At 43.4% G+C, this 18,176-nt stretch overlaps 1 protein-coding gene and 1 pseudogene across 1 annotated transcript; both read right to left on the minus strand.

Moving 5' to 3' along the window:
* Positions 1-294: 294 nt before the first annotated feature.
* Positions 295-3,000, minus strand: LOC143331892 (Ig lambda-2 chain C region pseudogene; annotated as a pseudogene).
* Positions 3,001-7,203: 4,203 nt separating this feature from the next.
* On the minus strand, positions 7,204-17,685 carry LOC143331893 (immunoglobulin lambda-like polypeptide 1). Its single transcript, XM_076749063.1, has 3 exons — positions 17,368-17,685; positions 8,434-8,485; positions 7,204-7,523 (listed from the first exon to the last, which is right to left on the minus strand). Exons 1-3 carry the CDS (start codon positions 17,683-17,685, stop codon positions 7,204-7,206), a joined length of 690 nt encoding a protein of 229 aa, XP_076605178.1.
* Positions 17,686-18,176: the final 491 nt, after the last annotated feature.

Here is an 18,176-nt window from a genome sequence, read left to right on the forward strand (position 1 = left end):
AAAAGACCAAACACTTCATCAAGTTGTTCATCACTTCAAGCTTTATTAGCACAAACATCAACCATCAACATGACAGTTATGAAGCACACTCACATCCAGCTGCTGAGCGACACACATTTCTCTCTAAGTTGTTGTTGTCCAACACTTTACAGCAGTGTTGTTCTCTGTCACACAAAGCTTTAGTTTCCTCTGCAAACATTAAAAGTCATATTGATGAGAGCAGCAGGTGTGTTCCTCCTGCTGCCCCCCAACACACACACACAGAGCTCCTGTCGTGGGCTTGGGCCAGCCCCTCTAGGCCTGACACTGGCTCCTGTGGAGGGACTGGGTCTGGCTGTGGCCCTTATGGAGGACCTTGCAGGAGTACAGCTCTCCTTGCATCCAGCGCTCCTTGCTCAGGCTCAGGGTGCTGCTGCTGCTGTAGCGTCCGCTCTTCTCCTCCTCGGAGCTGCTCAGGACCCCCTCTGTCACCTGCGTGCCGTCCACCTCCCAGCTCACCACGGCTCCCTCAGGAGAGTAGCCGCTCAGCAGGCAGGCCAGCGTGGCCGAGCCCCCGGAGAGCTGCTCAGAGGAGGGGGGAAGCAGAGAGACCGAGGGCCTGACCGTGGAGCCAGCTGGAGGGGAGAGCAGAGACACACCAGGAGCAGATTAACTCCCACTGTAGGACACACAGCTGAACACGACACACTGACCACACATGACAGAGGTTAACACGACTGTGGATGAGCTGTGAGTGCAAATATAAAGAAATATTGAGAATCATGATCATGAAATTTAATCTTCATGTCTAATTTATAATGTTTGACAGTAAATAATTCATGCCTTCAATGATTTTCTTGTTTTTCAAAATGTAATGTCTGTATCCAGTTAAAGACTTTGTCATCTGTCTGTTTCACTTCCTTTTCACCACTTTAAACTAACAAACTGTGAACACAAACTACAGCTGGACTGCATGAACATATAAACTGACTTTTTTGTTTTATAAACAGATTTCATTTCATTTTAATAACAGTTTGAATGTAAAAAATAGGAAATTTGGTGTCATTTTTTAGCATTAAACTTTTCCTCAGACCAATTCCACAAGCACATTTTGTCTAATAAAAACTACATTGAAAATAAAATATGAGAAAATGTAACTTATTTGGCATTTATTTAACCTTAATATTATCAAAAATTCAATAATAAAGTGAATCTTTGCACAATGAAAGCCAAATTGCGATTTCAAACAAGTTTGATAAATAACAATAAATATACACATTTCAAACTCTTTCAGTAATTTCTTATATAATTAGCTCATTTTCCACAATTAAGTTTGATCTTTCATGTTGTAGAAATGATAAATCTGTGATACTTACAGTCAATGATGAGTTTGGTTCCTCCACCAAAAGTCCACCACAGTGATACAAACTGATGAAGTGGCCGTACAAAAACCTCCTGCACTGTCAACAAGCATCTATACACTGAAAAAAGTCTCTGATGAAAATAAAATGACATGTTTCTGAATCTGCAAAGCATTTTAAGTGATATGGATTGAAATTATTGTATAAATGAAGGTTATTTCTTTCATTTTTCTTTAGTTTTCTGCACCTGACAGACAAACGACGACAGTCTTCTTGTAATAAAGTCATTTTTCTCACAGTTTTCTATCAGGTGATACTTGTTTGAATGAACATGATGCTTTTTAAAAATAATAATTTCCAAACTCACAATAAGCAGAAGTGAATTCCATTATTTATCTGCAGTGAACCCTGTCAGTAAATGAAAGGCAGACAAACAGACACATCATACCAACCACAGTGGACACAAACTTCTCCTTAAATCCTCAACTGCACTTGTAATATAAATATTTCCTTGTGTTCCATTAAGATCATAGATGGTGTCAATCCAAACAGTATTTCTCCTGATTTTGTGTCCCACGTTGCCTTGAGTGTGTTGAGAGCAGAGAGATGATTTCCATAGAGAGGAGGCTTTGCATGGTCAGCTGATCCTCCAGTGAACTGAGAAGGTTTATAGTCCTGTGAGTTCAACACTGCAGGACTCACATCTGTCAGTCAACACAGCAGAAAGCACGAGCACCATGACTCTCATCACCATCCTCATCTGGACGCTGGCCTGCTGCTGTTTCACAGGTTCATTCTCTCAGCAACATTTCAAACATGATGTGCTGCCTTTTCTCTCATTTCTTTCTGCTGATCAATGAATGATTTGTTTTTGTCTGCAGGATGCAGCGGTCAGGTGACTGTGACTCAGCCTCCAGTAGTGACATCGACTGCGGGATCCACTGTCACTGTCACCTGTAAAACCAGCACACCTGTTTACAGAGACAGTGATGGAGATGACTGGATGCACTGGTATCAACAGAAATCTGGACAGCTTCCAAAGCTCCTAATAAGATATGCAAGCACACGAGAATCAGGAACACCAGCTCGGTTTAGTGGCAGTGGAAGCAGGTCCGACTTCACTTTGACCATCAGTGGAGTTCAGACTGAAGATGCAGCAGTTTATTACTGTCAGAGTTTCCACGTTATAAACAGTGCTCGAGTGTTCACACAGTGATTTGTAGCTGTACAAAAACCTCCCTCAGTCAGACTGCAGAGACACTGAGCTGTTACAGCAGGAACCGACTGCAGCTGCTGAAGAGGAAGAGACTCTGACACAGACCACTGAACACAGAGCTGACAGTAACCTCACCAAGCACAAACTACACATTCACACTCGTATATTTTTCCTATTTTAATAATTGTGATACTATCGTTTTTATAACCAACATCTCATGTATGTTAAGTTACTTTTATTCAACCAGCAAGTTTTTCTTGATTGAAATGACACAGGCGTCTCCCCGAAGATAGTAAGATGATGTACAAGAGGCATCATCGTGGCAAAAAATATTTCTTAACTTTTATTTACATTTGAACAAAAAGTGGCATTTCCAAATTTTTCATACCCTTTGTAAACTGTCCCAGTCTATGGGATAATCCAAAGTTCTATACCATTCCACATAGTCCAAGCTGTTCTAAACTATCCTAATTACCCTGATTCATTGGGACCAGCTGTTTTAATACATTCAAAAGGTGAGAAACAGCAGCTCTGTGTAGTTGGTTTGTGGACAGTCATGGATGAGACAATGGAGCTCACTGAGGACCTGCGGCTGCGCAGTGTGGCTGCTCACAAGTCAGGAAAGGGCTATAAGGCCATCTCTAAATGTTTTCAGGTTCCAGTGGCTGCAGTGCAAAGTATTATTAAAGAATACATGATGTTCCACACTGTGGAAAATCTCAGAGGATGTGGTTCGAAGCCCAAAGTGACACCTGTGCTGGCCAGGAGGATAGTGATAGAGGTGAAAAAGGATCCAAGGATCACCACCAAGGCCATCCTGGTGAATATGGGCTCTGCTGGTGGCAACATCTCAAGGCAGACAGTCCAACGGACACTGCACACTGCTGGGTTCCACGGACGCAGACCAAGGAGGACGCCACTCCTCCAGATAAGGCACACAAAAGGCCGCTTGGACTTTGCAAATGCTCATCTGGACAATGAAGAAGACTTCTGGTCTTCTCTTTTATGGTCAGATGAAACAAAAATTGAATTGTTTGGCCACAATGATGTATCCTTCATTTGATGTCAAAATGGAGAAGCCTTCAACCCCAAGAACACCATCCCCACTGTCAAACATATTGGTGGGAACTGAATGCTTTGGGGGTGTTTTTCAGTCAATGGACCAGGGAAACTAATCAAAGTAAACGGCACCATGAAAAAAGAGCAATACATCAAGATTCTCAACAACAACATCAGGCAGTCTGCAGAGAAGCTTGGCCTTGGGCACCTGTGGACATTTCAGCACGACAACGACCCAAAACACACAGCAAAAGTGTTGAGGAAATGGTTAGCTGACAAAAACATTAATGTGTTGCAGTGGCCCAGCCAGAGTCCTGAATTGAGAATCTGTGCAGGGAGCTAAAGATCAGGGTGATGGCAAGGAGACCCTCCAACCTGAAAGAGATGGAGCTCATCGCTAAAGATGAATGGGCAAAAATACCAGTGGAGACATGCAAAAAGCTGGTCAGCAATGATAGGAAGTGTCTGTCACATAATGTGGGATTCTTAGATTACACAAAAAGGATGGCTGGAGTTACAAGGACTGAAGAGCTGTGCTTTTATTTACAGTGGAAAAAAAAACAAGAAAAAGTGACCCGTGTGGCACCGCAGCACCCTTCACAGTTCACTGTGTGGCATCCCATCACCTCTCCCTCGAGTGCTTTGTTGGTCAGAGCATTAAAAGGACTAAGCCCCTCCCCAAGCCCAAACAATTTCCAATTAGCACCCAAAACTGCTATTTCTGGCCACCACACATTCATAAACAAGTTCCACCTTAACCTCACTAACACAATACCAACACCTAAATCATCACAGCAAAAAAAATTCTCATTGTCCCTGACTCTATTTGACCACAACACAACTTGATATTCCTTCTGACCCCAAATCTCCCCTCCACTCAGAGGAACATGGTATGGCCAGCACCATTTCCCCACCACATAAGGCGGCTGCTTCAGCTGCTCTGGTTCCAACCCCAGGCACAGAGGAAGAGAGCACCAGCATGGCAGCAGCAGCACTGGTAACCTATGATTGAATAAAGAAACTGAAGATAACTACGCTGATGTGTAGTGTAATTCTTTTATACTTTTGTAGGAAATGTGTATATGATGTTAATACCTTTAGGCCAATGTGGTGCGTGCACTCACCACAGAAACAGCGGGGAACTATGTGTTTTCTGAACCGGGGATGTATGAAAGCCTGAGTGTTAGCTTCACCATGTGCCACCTTTGTCATGTGACGAGGCCTTCGTCACAGCGTCTGATTTCTGGAATAGCCAATAAAGGCTTTTCCATTAATTATTGAGAAGGGTATGAGTAATTGTGGGCTTGACTGTACATCAGTATCACTTGCATTTCCATTAAGGAGACAAGTGAGGACAACACACCTGAGAACATGGGAAAATCAAGAGTCAGGAAGGCAGGCAAGCAGGCAGGGGAAGAAAACAGAAATATAATTTGGTGTATCATCAGGAGTCTCAGTCATTACCACATGGATTAACTGACAATTCAGCAAGTGGAGAGCTGGTGTTTATTCACTGTGGCTGCAGGTGAGTCTTGATTGAATGATTGAGTGCAGCTGCGTTCAGGGGAGGAGGAGGCCGAGCCCAACCTGTCAGCCACACCCTGCAGGGAAACACACTCACACCAGACAGACAGACAGGAGACAGAGGGAGAGGACAAACACAGAACATGAAGGGGAAAAAGGAGGGAAAACTGTGGATCACCACAGTCTGTTAAATATGAAGCTACAGCCCGTGGCCTGTTAGCTTAGCTTGGCATTAGCTTAGCATTCAAGCTTCTTGGTGCTTAAAAATGCCTTTAGACTGGAAGCAGAGGTAAACAACTAGTCTGGCTCTGTCCCGGAAAAAAAAAAAAAAAAAAACTAAAATAAGCATAACAACACCTCTGAAACCATCATTTTACAAAATGCTGCCTTAAGTTGAATATGCAGAATTAGATTTAATCTTTTCAAGAAAAGAACTGCTTTCAGAAAATATCCACTGAGAGCAACATTCGACAGTATGAACATGAAAAGTTTTTCATTCAGAAGCATAAAAAATCTGCTCTAACACCAACATTCAAAGTGTGTTGAGAGCAGAGAGATGATTTCCATAGAGAGGAGGCTTTGCATGGTCAGCTGATCCTCCAGTGAACTGAGAAGGTTTATAGTCCTGTGAGTTCAACACTGCAGGACTCACATCTGTCAGTCGACACAGCAGAAAGCACGAGCACCATGACTCTCATCACCATCCTCATCTGGACGCTGGCCTGCTGCTGTTTCACAGGTTCATTCTCTCAGCAACATTTCAAACATGATGTGCTGCCTTTTCTCTCATTTCTTTCTGCTGATCAATCAATGATTTGTTTTTGTCTGCAGGATGCAGCGGTCAGGTGACTGTGACTCAGCCTCCAGTAGTGACATCGACTGCAGGATCCACTGTCACTGTCGCCTGTAAAACCAGCCAACCTGTTTACAGAGACAGTCATGGAGACCGTATGTACTGGTATCAACGTAAATCTGGACAGACTCCAACCCTCCTAATAAAATTTGCAAGCACACGAGAATCAGGAACACCAGCTCGGTTTAGTGGCAGTGGAAGCAGCTCCGACTTCACTTTGACCATCAGTGGAGTTCAGACTGAAGATGCAGCAGTTTATTACTGTCAGAGTGGACATAACATAAACAGTGCTTGGGTGTTCACACAGTGATTTGTAGCTGTACAAAAACCTCCCTCAGTCAGACTGCAGAGACACTGAGCTGTTACAGCAGGAACCGACTGCAGCTGCTGAAGAGGAAGAGACTCTGACACAGACCACTGAACACAGAGCTGACAGTAACCTCACCAAGCACAAACTACACATTCACACTCATACATTTGTGTGATTTATATTTTCCCATAGTTTTATTGTTATTTCATGTCAGCAACTGTGAAACTAACATTGTTATGATCACCAACATCTGATGACTGGAGTCTTGGTAACCATCGAGCCTGGCTCCATCCAAAGGTACAAAAATCAGCTGAACATCACCACTAAAGCTCAGAGACGCACATGTTGCATTTTATTTGTTGAACCTGTACAATCACTGAAGTTGTGAGGTTTTTGTCAAGAAACAGACCCAAACACTGTGACTCAGAGGAAGAGGTGGGAGATGACGAAGAGTTTAATGAGTTTAATGATCGTTGCAACAGAGTAACACAGACAAATGTGAGAGATCCAATCATTTGAGCAGACGTTCAGGCCAGGGGGGACAGGTCCAAGAGGGAATCAGCTGAAGTTCTAAAAGCATTTAATTTCTTGCTGCTCTTCATGAGATAAAAGACCAAACACTTCATCAAGTTGTTCATCACTTCAAGCTTTATTAGCACAAACATCAACCATCAACATGACAGTTATGAAGCACACTCACATCCAGCTGCTGAGCTACACACATTTCTCTCTAAGTTGTTGTTGTCCAACACTTTACAGCAGTGTTGTTCTCTGTCACACAAAGCTTTAGTTTCCTCTGCAAACATTACAAGTCATATTGATGAGAGCAGCAGGTGTGTTCCTCCTGCTGCCCCCCAACACACACACACAGAGCTCCTGTCGTGGGCTCCAGCCAGCCCCTCTAGGCCTGACACTGGCTCCTGTGGAGGGACTGGGTCTGGCTGTGGCCCTTATGGAGGACCTTGCAGGAGTACAGCTCTCCTTGCATCCAGCGCTCCTTGCTCAGGCTCAGGGTGCTGCTGCTGCTGTAGCGTCCGCTCTTCTCCTCCTCGGAGCTGCTCAGGACCCCCTCTGTCACCTGCGTGCCGTCCACCTCCCAGCTCACCACGGCTCCCTCAGGAGAGTAGCCGCTCAGCAGGCAGGCCAGCGTGGCCGAGCCCCCGGAGAGCTGCTCAGAGGAGGGGGGAAGCAGAGAGACCGAGGGCCTGACCGTGGAGCCAGCTGGAGGGGAGAGCAGAGACACACCAGGAGCAGATTAACTCCCACTGTAGGACACACAGCTGAACACGACACACTGACCACACATGACAGAGGTTAACACGACTGTGGACGAGCTGTGTGCACCATACTGTGATCAGACAGAGGAGAGGAGGTGACAGATGGGACCAAATGAGGCGCTAATAAATAAAACTAAATGCTCAAACTTGATCTCATTTTGACATTTAAACTCATGAATCTTCGACTGAGGCACTCATCACAAATCACTCAGAATAAGACAATCATATGCAACACAAGAGTAAATATAAAGAAATACTGAGAATAATGATCATGAAATTTAATCTTCATGTCTAATTTATAATGTGTGACAGTAAATAATTCATGCCTTCAATGATTTTCTTGTTTTTCAAAATGTAATGTCTGTATCCAGTTAAAGACTTTGTCATCTGTCTGTTTCACTTCCTTTTCACCACTTTAAACTAACGAACTGTGAACACAAACTACAGCTGGACTGCATGAACATATAAACTGACTTTTTTGTTTTATAAACAGATTTCATTTTAATAACAGTTTGAATGTAAAAAATAAGAATTTTGGTGTCATTTTTTAGCATTAACATTTTCCTCAAACCAATTCCACAAGTACATTTTGTCTAATAAAAAGTCAATTGAAAATAAAATATGACAAAATGTAACTTATTTGGCATTTATTTAACCTTAATATTATCAGAAATTCAATAATAAAGTGAATCTTTGCACAATGAAAGCCAACTTGCGATTTCAAACAAGTTTGATAAATAACAATAAATATACACATTTCAAACTCCTTCAATAATTTCTGATTAAATTAGTTGACTTTACGAAATTACGTTTGATCTTTCATGTTGTAGAAATGATAAATCTGTGATACTTACAGTCAATGATGAGTTTGGTTCCTCCACCAAAAGTCCACCACAGTGATACAAACTGATGAAGTGGCCGTACAAAAACCTCCTGCACTGTCAACAAGCATCTATACACTGAAAAAAGTCTCTGATGAAAATAAAATGACATGTTTCTGAATCTGCAAAGCATTTTAAGTGATCTGGATTGAAATTATTGTATAAATGAAGGTTATTTCTTTCATTTTTCTTTAGTTTTCTGCACCAGACAGACAAACGACGACAGTCTTCTTGTAATAAAGTCATTTTTTTTCACAGTTTTCTATCAGGTGATACTTGGTTTAATGAACATGATGCTTTTTAATTATGATCATTTTCAAATTCATAATAAGCTGAAGTGAATTACATTATTTATCTGCAGTGAACCCTGTCAGTAAATGAAAGGCAGACAAACAGACACATCATACCAACCACAGTGGACACAAACTTCTCCTTAAATCCTCAACTGCACTTGTAATATAAATATTTCCTTGTGTTCCATTAAGATCATAGATGGTGTCAATCCAAAGAGTATTTCTCCTGATTTTGTGTCCCACGTTGCCTTGAGTGTGTTGAGAGCAGAGAGATGATTTCCATAGAGAGGAGGCTTTGCATGGTCAGCTGATCCTCCAGTGAACTGAGAAGGTTTATAGTCCTGTGAGTTCAACACTGCAGGACTCACATCTGTCAGTCGACACAGCAGAAAGCACGAGCACCATGACTCTCATCACCATCCTCATCTGGACGCTGGCCTGCTGCTGTTTCACAGGTTCATTCTCTCAGCAACATTTCAAACATGATGTGCTGCCTTTTCTCTCATTTCTTTCTGCTGATCAATGAATGATTTGTTTTTGTCTGCAGGATGCAGCGGTCAGGTGACTGTGACTCAGCCTCCAGTAGTGACAACGACTGCAGGATCCACTGTCACTGTCACCTGTAAAACCAGCAAACCTGTTTACAGATGGGGTAGTGATGACTGTATGTCGTGGTATCAACAGAAATCTGGACAGACTCCAAAGCTCCTAATAAAACTTGTAAGCACACAAGTTTCAGGAACACCAGCTCGGTTTAGTGGCAGTGGAAGCAGCTCCGACTTCACTTTGACCATCAGTGGATTTCAGACTGAAGATGCAGCAGTTTATTACTGTCAGAGTCTCCATTTAATAAACAGTGCTTGGGTGTCCACACAGTGATTTGTAGCTGTACAAAAACCTCCCTCAGTCAGACTGCAGAGACACTGAGCTGTTACAGCAGGAACCGACTGCAGCTGCTGAAGAGGAAGAGACTCTGACACAGACCACTGAACACAGAGCTGACAGTAACCTCACCAAGCACAAACTACACATTCACACTCATACATTTTTCCAATGTCAAGAACTGTGATACAATCATTGTTTTAACCACCAACCCATGATGTTCATTTCCCAAATAAATCAGTATCACTTGCATTTCCATTGTGGACACAGGTGAGGGCAACGAACCTGAGCACATAGGAAAATCAAGAGTCAGGCAAGCAGACAGGGGAAGAAAGCAGAAATATATTTTGGCGTTTCTTCAGGAGACTCAATCATTACCACGTGGATTACAGTTTTTGCTCGTCGCTTGAACACTTTTTGCCAAACTTGGCTCACTGTGTCAAAACTCTACACACAAGCAAATAAGACACAACACTGGGAAATAAAGCATTCACATATATGTCAAGCTGACACTCTGCTATCAAAACCTAACAATCCTTTGTCAAAATGTCACTCTGATAACACAATGATACATACTTGTATCATCCGAATACACTTTTAGATTAGAGGCAACACACTAGTGTACCTTATATAAAACACTGCAGTGTTTCATTGTCAGTGTTTTTATTCAGTTTCTCAGAGCATTCTTTGAAGCTCAATGCAACACTGTTTGTTACACAGTTCTTAAGTTTTTTCTCAACAAAGGTTTTCACAACAACCAACAATGAAAGTAATGTAATAGAATTACTGTCAGGACACAAATACATCAACTCAATAATGTGCATTACAGTACTATACTTTACAGTGCAGTACATTCAGTAAAGAAAAAATAAAACAGTAACCCTTACCCTAATAACGTTCGCTCGATTTATGTTGATGAACACTTGCCTTTCTGCAAGTATTTGTGGTCGTAGCTGGTGGAGACGGATTGCATTGTTTGCTCTGACTATTTCTACAGTGGCAAGTTTCTGCTGTTGGGTGAACAGGCGTTGCTGTCCACCCCCACAAGGTCTTCTCGCCATTCTGTAGGAAAATGCAACCATGAATTGTTATTGGTTTGGTTATTTTTTACAGTAATGTATATACTGTACTTTACTGTATATACCATACACAGTACTGAAACATCTCAATGTAATCACTGCGTGTTTCACAGAACTTTATTGTATTTACAGTACTGTACTGTATACTTACACAGTACTGTAACTTCTCTATGGTACAGTATTATGTACAATACTGTACTCTAAATTTCACAGAAATATAAAATTTTTGTAGCAAATGGAGCGTTAGCCAACTATTCTTCAGCTGAGGCCTATTTGTGGCTGATAGGTGTTCAGTTTTGTAAGTAAGTATATTCAGGTGTGTGTCACAGTATTTCCAATTAACCAATGTGTTTTGTATTTTGAATGGATGTGTTTTCCCAATGGTTCCCTGAGATTTCATTGATGAACGAAGTGTCTGTTGTATGAAATAGTGTGTAGTGTGCAGGAACAAGTGTGTTGCAGAATTGCAACTAAAGTGCAAAGCGGCACTTCTGTTGAAGGTATGGCCACACTGTGTTTAAAGTAAAGTAAGAAAAACTTCAAGTTTTGTTTGTTTGGTCAAAGCATGTGTCAGTAGTGTTCAAGCAGTGTGCAAAAACTGTGACAATTCAGCAAGCGGAGAGCTGGTGCTTATTCACTGTGGCTGCAGGTGAGTCTTGATTGAATGCTTGAGTGCAGCTGCGTTCAGGAGAGGAGGAGGCCGAGCCCAACCTGTCAGCCACACCCTGCAGGGAAACACACTCACACCAGACAGACAGACAGGAGACAGAGGGAGAGGACAAACACAAGACACAAAAGGGAAAAAGGAGGGAAAATTGTGGATCACCACAGTCTGTTAAACATGAAGCAACAGCCTGTGGCCTGTTAGCTTAGCTTTGCATTAGCTTAGCTTAGCATTCAAGCTTCTTGGTGCTTGAAAAGGCCTTAAGACTAGAAGCAGAGGTAAACAACTTGAGCAAAGAATGAGTTCAGACGAGGCAGAGTCTGTTGTCCTGAGCTTGAGTGCCGACAGGTCCAAGAGTGGTAACAGATGAGGGCCAAGCACCTGAGCACAAACAGACAACAAACAGTCAGGAAGGCAAGAAAGAACAGTGACAAGAGTACAGAACACAATGTTCAGGTCTGGTCGATACCACGCAGCAAGACAGATGATACGATGATTAGTGATTGGAACCCGGGTGCTTATATACTGAGTGAGCAGGTGGGTCTTGATTGATGATTGCGTACAGGTGTGTTCAGGAGGCCGAGCCCAACCTGCTGGCCACGCCCTGCAGCAACACAGAAGGCCTTTCTCAATATGCGTTCTTCTCTGTACTTGCGTTCTTGTGTACTTGAGAAACGTCATCAGTCTGAGCCCAAGTACTGTTCCAATTAAAAAGTCTGCATCTCACCAAGTACAGTCAAATACCCGGATGTGTTCTTGCCCCTCCCATTTTATCGAGGATGCATCGGGTGGTGACTTGTGTGGACTTGGGGCAGCCACGTATCCCAGAATGCATTTCGTAGCAACGATTGCGGAGGAGAGGACTCACAACTGTAAAGTTACAAGTTTCGAAATACTACTGTTTTAGTAGTACGGAATGTGGTTTTAAGATTATTTTATGTGAGAAAGTGGATGTTAAAACTTAAAATCTGTGGTCGATTCATCACGATAGCGCGTAGTTTAAAATTTGCTCCAAAGTTTTCGGAGATAACCGGCAGACGAGCTGCGATGGTGACGTCATCAAGTACGCTGCCGTCCCTATTGCAGAATGACCATCCTGCGTCCTCCTGTCCTGGAGAGACTGTACTCCCAGGTCGAACTTGCTAAGTCCGAACTGCCAAGTTCGTAAGTCCGAACTTGGTGTACTTGGTATTGAGAAACGACCAGACACAGACTTGACCGACAAGGGACAGACAGACAAGAGACAAGACCTTTAATGTCTGAATGATGGTCAAGATGATAAAGTATGGCTCCACCTCACCTCTGCTCTCTCTGTTTCACATGAACAGGTGTGTGTTTGCCTCCTTCACTGTATTTGCATGACTTTGATGCATCACTGCTCCTCACACTTTAAGTTCTTGTATCAAGCAGAACCACAATCAATCTAAATAAAATGAAACAAACTCACAGACAGTTTCTCAGATGCAGCTTCAAGTTAAAATGTAGAATTAAATTTAAACAACAAAAGAAAGTAATCACTGATTGCCACAAACATTCAACAGTATTAACACTAACAGTTTTATATTAAGAGGATAAAATCTGCTTTTACACCTACATTCAAATAATTCAAATCCACGTTGCCTTGAGTGTGCTGAGAGCAGAGAGATGATTTCCATAGAGAGGAGGCTTTGCATGGTCAGCTGATCCTCCAGTGAACTGAGAAGGTTTATAGTCCTGTGAGTTCAACACTGCAGGACTCACATCTGTCAGTCAACACAGCAGAAAGCACGAGCACCATGACTCTCATCACCATCCTCGTCTGGACGCTGGCCTGCTGCTGTTTCACAGGTTCATTCTCTCAGCAACATTTCAAACATGATGTGCTGCCTTTTCTCTCATTTCTTTCCGCTGATCAATCAATGATTTGTTTTTGTCTGCAGGATGCAGCGGTCAGGTGACTGTGACTCAGCCTCCAGTAGTGACATCGACTGCAGGATCCACTGTCACTGTCACCTGTAAAACCAGCAAACCAGTTTATAGATACAGTGGTGGAGAGGAGGGTATGTTCTGGTATCAACATAAATCTGGACAGCCTCCAAAGCTCCTAATAAAATATGTAAGCACACCAGAATCAGGAACACCAGCTCGGTTTAGTGGCAGTGGAAGCAGCTCCGACTTCACTTTGACCATCAGTGGAGTTCAGACTGAAGATGCAGCAGTTTATCACTGTCAGAGTTACCACAGTGGTGGAGTGTTCACACAGTGATTTGTAGCTGTACAAAAACCTCCCTCAGTCAGACTGCAGAGACACTGAGCTGTTACAGCAGGAACCGACTGCCGCTGCTGAAGAGGAAGAGACTCTGACACAGACCACTGAACACAGAGCTGACAGTAACCTCACCAAGCACAAACTACACATATTCACACTCATACATTTTTCCAATTTCAAGACCTGTGATACAATCATTGTTATTACCAACAACCCATTATGTTAATTTAAAAATGTCTTAAGACTGGAAGCAGAGGTAAACAACTAGTCTGGCTCTGTCCAGAGGTTAGAAAATCAGCACGAGGTGCGTGCTGAGCTGAGGAGGCTGCGTCCTGCTAAGTCAGTGGGTCCTGATGGAATTTCACATATAAGCTTCTCAAAGAGTGTGCATCTGAGTTGGCTGTGCCTCTGCGTAACATTTTTAACTGGAGTCTTCAAACTGGGCAGGTTCCTGTCCGGTGGAAAACATCTTGCCTTGTGCCAGTTCCTACAGTAGGGAGGCCAGCAGGGGTTAAGGACTACAGACCAGTGGCCCTCACATCCGTCATTATGAAGGCCTTTGAGAGGCTGTTACTCCAGCTGCTTAGACCACAGTTACAGCAGGTACTTGACCCATTGCAGTTCGCCTATCAGGAGAACATGGGAGTGGATGATGCAGTCCTGCACATGCTACATCAGACTCTTTCATTTTTGGATGGGCCTGGTGGGTATGTGAGGCTGATGTTTTTTGACTTCTCAAGCACTTTTCATACCATCCAACCTCTGATCCTGAGGGGCAAGCTTGAGAAGATGGGAGTGGATCCTATTCTCATCACCTGGATTCACAACTATTTGACAGAGCGACCACAGTATGTTAGACTGGGTGATAGAGTCTTCAGGACTTTGGTGAGCAACAATGGGGCCCCGCAGGGAATGGTGTTATCCCCGTTCCTCTTTGCCCTGCACAGGGCTGACTTTGCCTACAAGTCTGCATCGTGTCACATTCAGAAATATTCTGATGATACAGCAGTTGTGGCATGTGTGAAAGGGGAGGATGAAGGGGAATACAGGAGACTCTGTTAGTCTTGGAGGGACTGTGACCATCAGCACCACAGGGAGTTCAGATATTGGTGCTGATCTCAGTTGGTACCTTCAGAAACCTGGACAGACTCCCAAACTTCTTATATACAAAGCCTCAACTCGCTTCTCAGGGACTCCGTCTCGATTCAGTGGCAGTAAATCTGGTTCTCACTACACTCTGACCATCAGTGGTGTTCAGGCTGAAGATGCTGGAGATTACTACTGTCTTTGCTATCATGCTGATGAAACGTTCACACAGTGATTCAGAGCCGTACAAAAACCTCCTTCAGTTTGACTGAAGTGAAATCGGCCTGCTGGAGGTGCAGAGGGTTGATGAAGAGACTGATGATGAGGATAACTGGTCCAGTGAACACAAGAGTCATCAAGCAGAACCACAATGAATCTTAATAAAACTGAAACAAACTCACAGACAGTTTCAAAAATGCTGCTTTAAGTTGAATACGTAGAATTAAACAACAAAATAGTTGTTAAAAAATAATCACTCATTGCCACAAACATTCAACAGTATTGACACTAAAAGTTTTATTTTACGAAGCATAAAAACCTGCTTCTACATCTATATTCAAATAATTCAAATCGACGTTGCCTTGAGTGTGTTGAGAGCAGAGAGATGATTTCCATAGAGAGGAGGCTTTGCATGGTCAGCTGATCCTCCAGTGAACTGAGAAGGTTTATAGTCCTGTGAGTTCAACACTGCAGGACTCACATCTGTCAGTCGACACAGCAGAAAGCACGAGCACCATGACTCTCATCACCATCCTCATCTGGACGCTGGCCTGCTGCTGTTTCACAGGTTCATTCTCTCAGCAACATTTCAAACATGATGTGCTGCCTTTTCTCTCATTTCTTTCCGCTGATCAATGAATGATTTGTTTTTGTCTGCAGGATGCAGCGGTCAGGTGACTGTGACTCAGCCTCCAGTAGTGACATCGACTGCAGGATCCACTGTCACTGTCACCTGTAAAACCAGCAAACCTGTTTATAGCATCAGCAGTTATGGAGACTATTTGCACTGGTATCAACAGAAATCTGGACAGCCTCCAAAGCTCCTAATAAAATTTGCAAGCACACAAGTTTCAGGAACACCAGCTCGGTTTAGTGGCAGTGGAAGCAGCTCCGACTTCACTTTGACCATCAGTGGAGTTCAGACTGAAGATGCAGCAGTTTATTACTGTCAGAGTTTCCACAGTGGCCCAGTGTTCACACAGTGATTTGTAGCTGTACAAAAACCTCCCTCAGTCAGACTGCAGAGACACTGAGCTGTTACAGCAGGAACCGACTGCAGCTGCTGAAGAGGAAGAGACTCTGACACAGACCACTGAACACAGAGCTGACAGTAACCTCACCAAGCACAAACTACACATTCACACTCATATATTTTTCCGATGTCAAAAACTGTGAAACTGTCATCGTTATATACCACCAACCCATGATGTTCATTTCCCATGTACATCAGTATCACTTGCATTTCCATTACAGAGACAAGTGAGGGCAACGCACCTGAGCACATAGGAAAATCAAGATTCAGGATGGCAGATAAGCAAGCGAGGGAAGAAAGCTGAAATATACTTTGGCATTTCTTCAGGAGTCTCAGTCATTACCACATGGATTAACAGACAATTCAATAAGTGGAGAGCTGGTGTTTATTCACTGTGGCTGCAGGTGAGTCTTGATTGAATGATTGAGTGCAGCTGCGTTCAGGGGAGGAGGAGGCCGAGCCCAACCTGTCAGCCACACCCTGCAGGGAAACACACTCACACCAGACAGACAGACAGACAGGAGACAGAGGGAGAGGACAAACACAAGACACGTAAGGGGAAAAGGAGGGGAAACTGTGGATCACCACAGTCTGTTAAATATGAAGCTACAGCCAGTGGCCTGTTAGCTTAGCTTGGCATTAGCTTAGCCTAGCATTCAGGCTTCTTGGACTGGAAGCAGAGGTAAACAACTACCCTGTCTAGAGGTAAAAATATAAGCACAACAACAGCTCTGAAGCTCTTTATATTTCATCGTTTCACAAACAAAATATCTATGATAATCACAAATGTATCCAAACACTGTCATGTACATACGCACAACACCAAAATATTGTAATGATAGAAATAATCTTGTTCCACTTAATACTTCATCGACTGGTAACTCTACAGGCCAAAGCTGTACTGAAAAATGACCTGATTCCTCAGCATGGTCTGGGGTCCTAAGTCAGCCCATTCCACTTTAATGGATATAACATGGAAGAAACATCAGGGACAATAATAATAATAATAATAATACATTTTATTTGTAATGCCCTTTTCATCATCGATCTCAAAGTGCTACAGATTAAAAACAAAAGAAAAAAAGATGAGCTGCTTAAAAAACAAAAAAAAACTTCTTAAAGGGGCGAAAAGCTTTGCTAAAAAGATATGTCTTCAGACCTTTTTTAAAACAGTCAGTGGGTTGTGGTGCCTCAAGGTGTCAGGGAGGGCATTCCACAGATGTGGAGCAGCAGCACAGAAGGCTCTATCCCCCATGGTCTTGAGTCTGGTTCTGGGTATGTGGAGGAGGTTTGAGTGAGTGGAGCGGAGGGAGTGTTTTGTGTTTTGTGGGATGATAAGTTCTTTGAGGTGGGGGGGTGGGGGGGGCAAGTCCATGGATGCATTGGTGCGTGAGGAGGGAGACCTTGTACTCAATCCTAGTGGAGTCGGAAAGCCAGTGGAGTGAGTGGAGAATGGGGGTAATGTGCTCATGTTTCTGCACTCTCATCAGGATCCTAGCTGCAGAGTTTTGCATATACTGAAGCCTCTGGAGACTCTTGGTAGGGATCCCAATGAGAAGTGCGTTACGGTAGTCCGGCCTGGAGGAGAAAAAGGCATGAACCAGCTTTTCAGCGTCTGAGAGGGAGAGAATGGGGCGGAGTTTGGAAATGTTGCGGAGATGGTAGAAGGAGGTCTTGCAGAGGTGATTTATATGAGCTTCAAAGGTGAGTTGGGAGTCCATTTTTACACCAAGATTTGTGACTGTTGATGAGAGGGGGATGTTGGATCCAGAAAGATGCTGGTTATGGATGATGATGTGGTCTGGTGAGGGGTACCAACAAGAATGGCTTCGGCTTTGGAGCTGTTGAGTTGGAGGAAGTTGTGCTCCATCCATACCTTTATCTCCTCCAGACAGGTGGTGAGTTTTGATGGGGATGACTGTGAAGGTGGGGTTGCAGCTGTGGCATTTACATAGAGCTGTGTGTCATCGGCATAGCAGTGGAATGAAACAATCATTGGGTCTTCTCTCCCCTACATTCAGGACATCACACCTAAATGCTGCATGTCCCGTGCCAGAAACATCATCAGTGACTCCCAACACCCCCACCATGGTCTGTTCTGCAGTATTCAGTGCAGGACCACCAGGTTCTGCAACAGCTTTTTCCCCCCAGGTCATCAGACTGCTGAGCTCAAAATGAGCATATTTGCATTTCTGTTAACACCTCAGGTCAA

The sequence above is a fragment of the Chaetodon auriga genome, chromosome 14 (genome assembly GCF_051107435.1).
Source record: "Chaetodon auriga isolate fChaAug3 chromosome 14, fChaAug3.hap1, whole genome shotgun sequence".
Lineage (NCBI taxonomy): Eukaryota > Metazoa > Chordata > Actinopteri > Chaetodontiformes > Chaetodontidae > Chaetodon > Chaetodon auriga.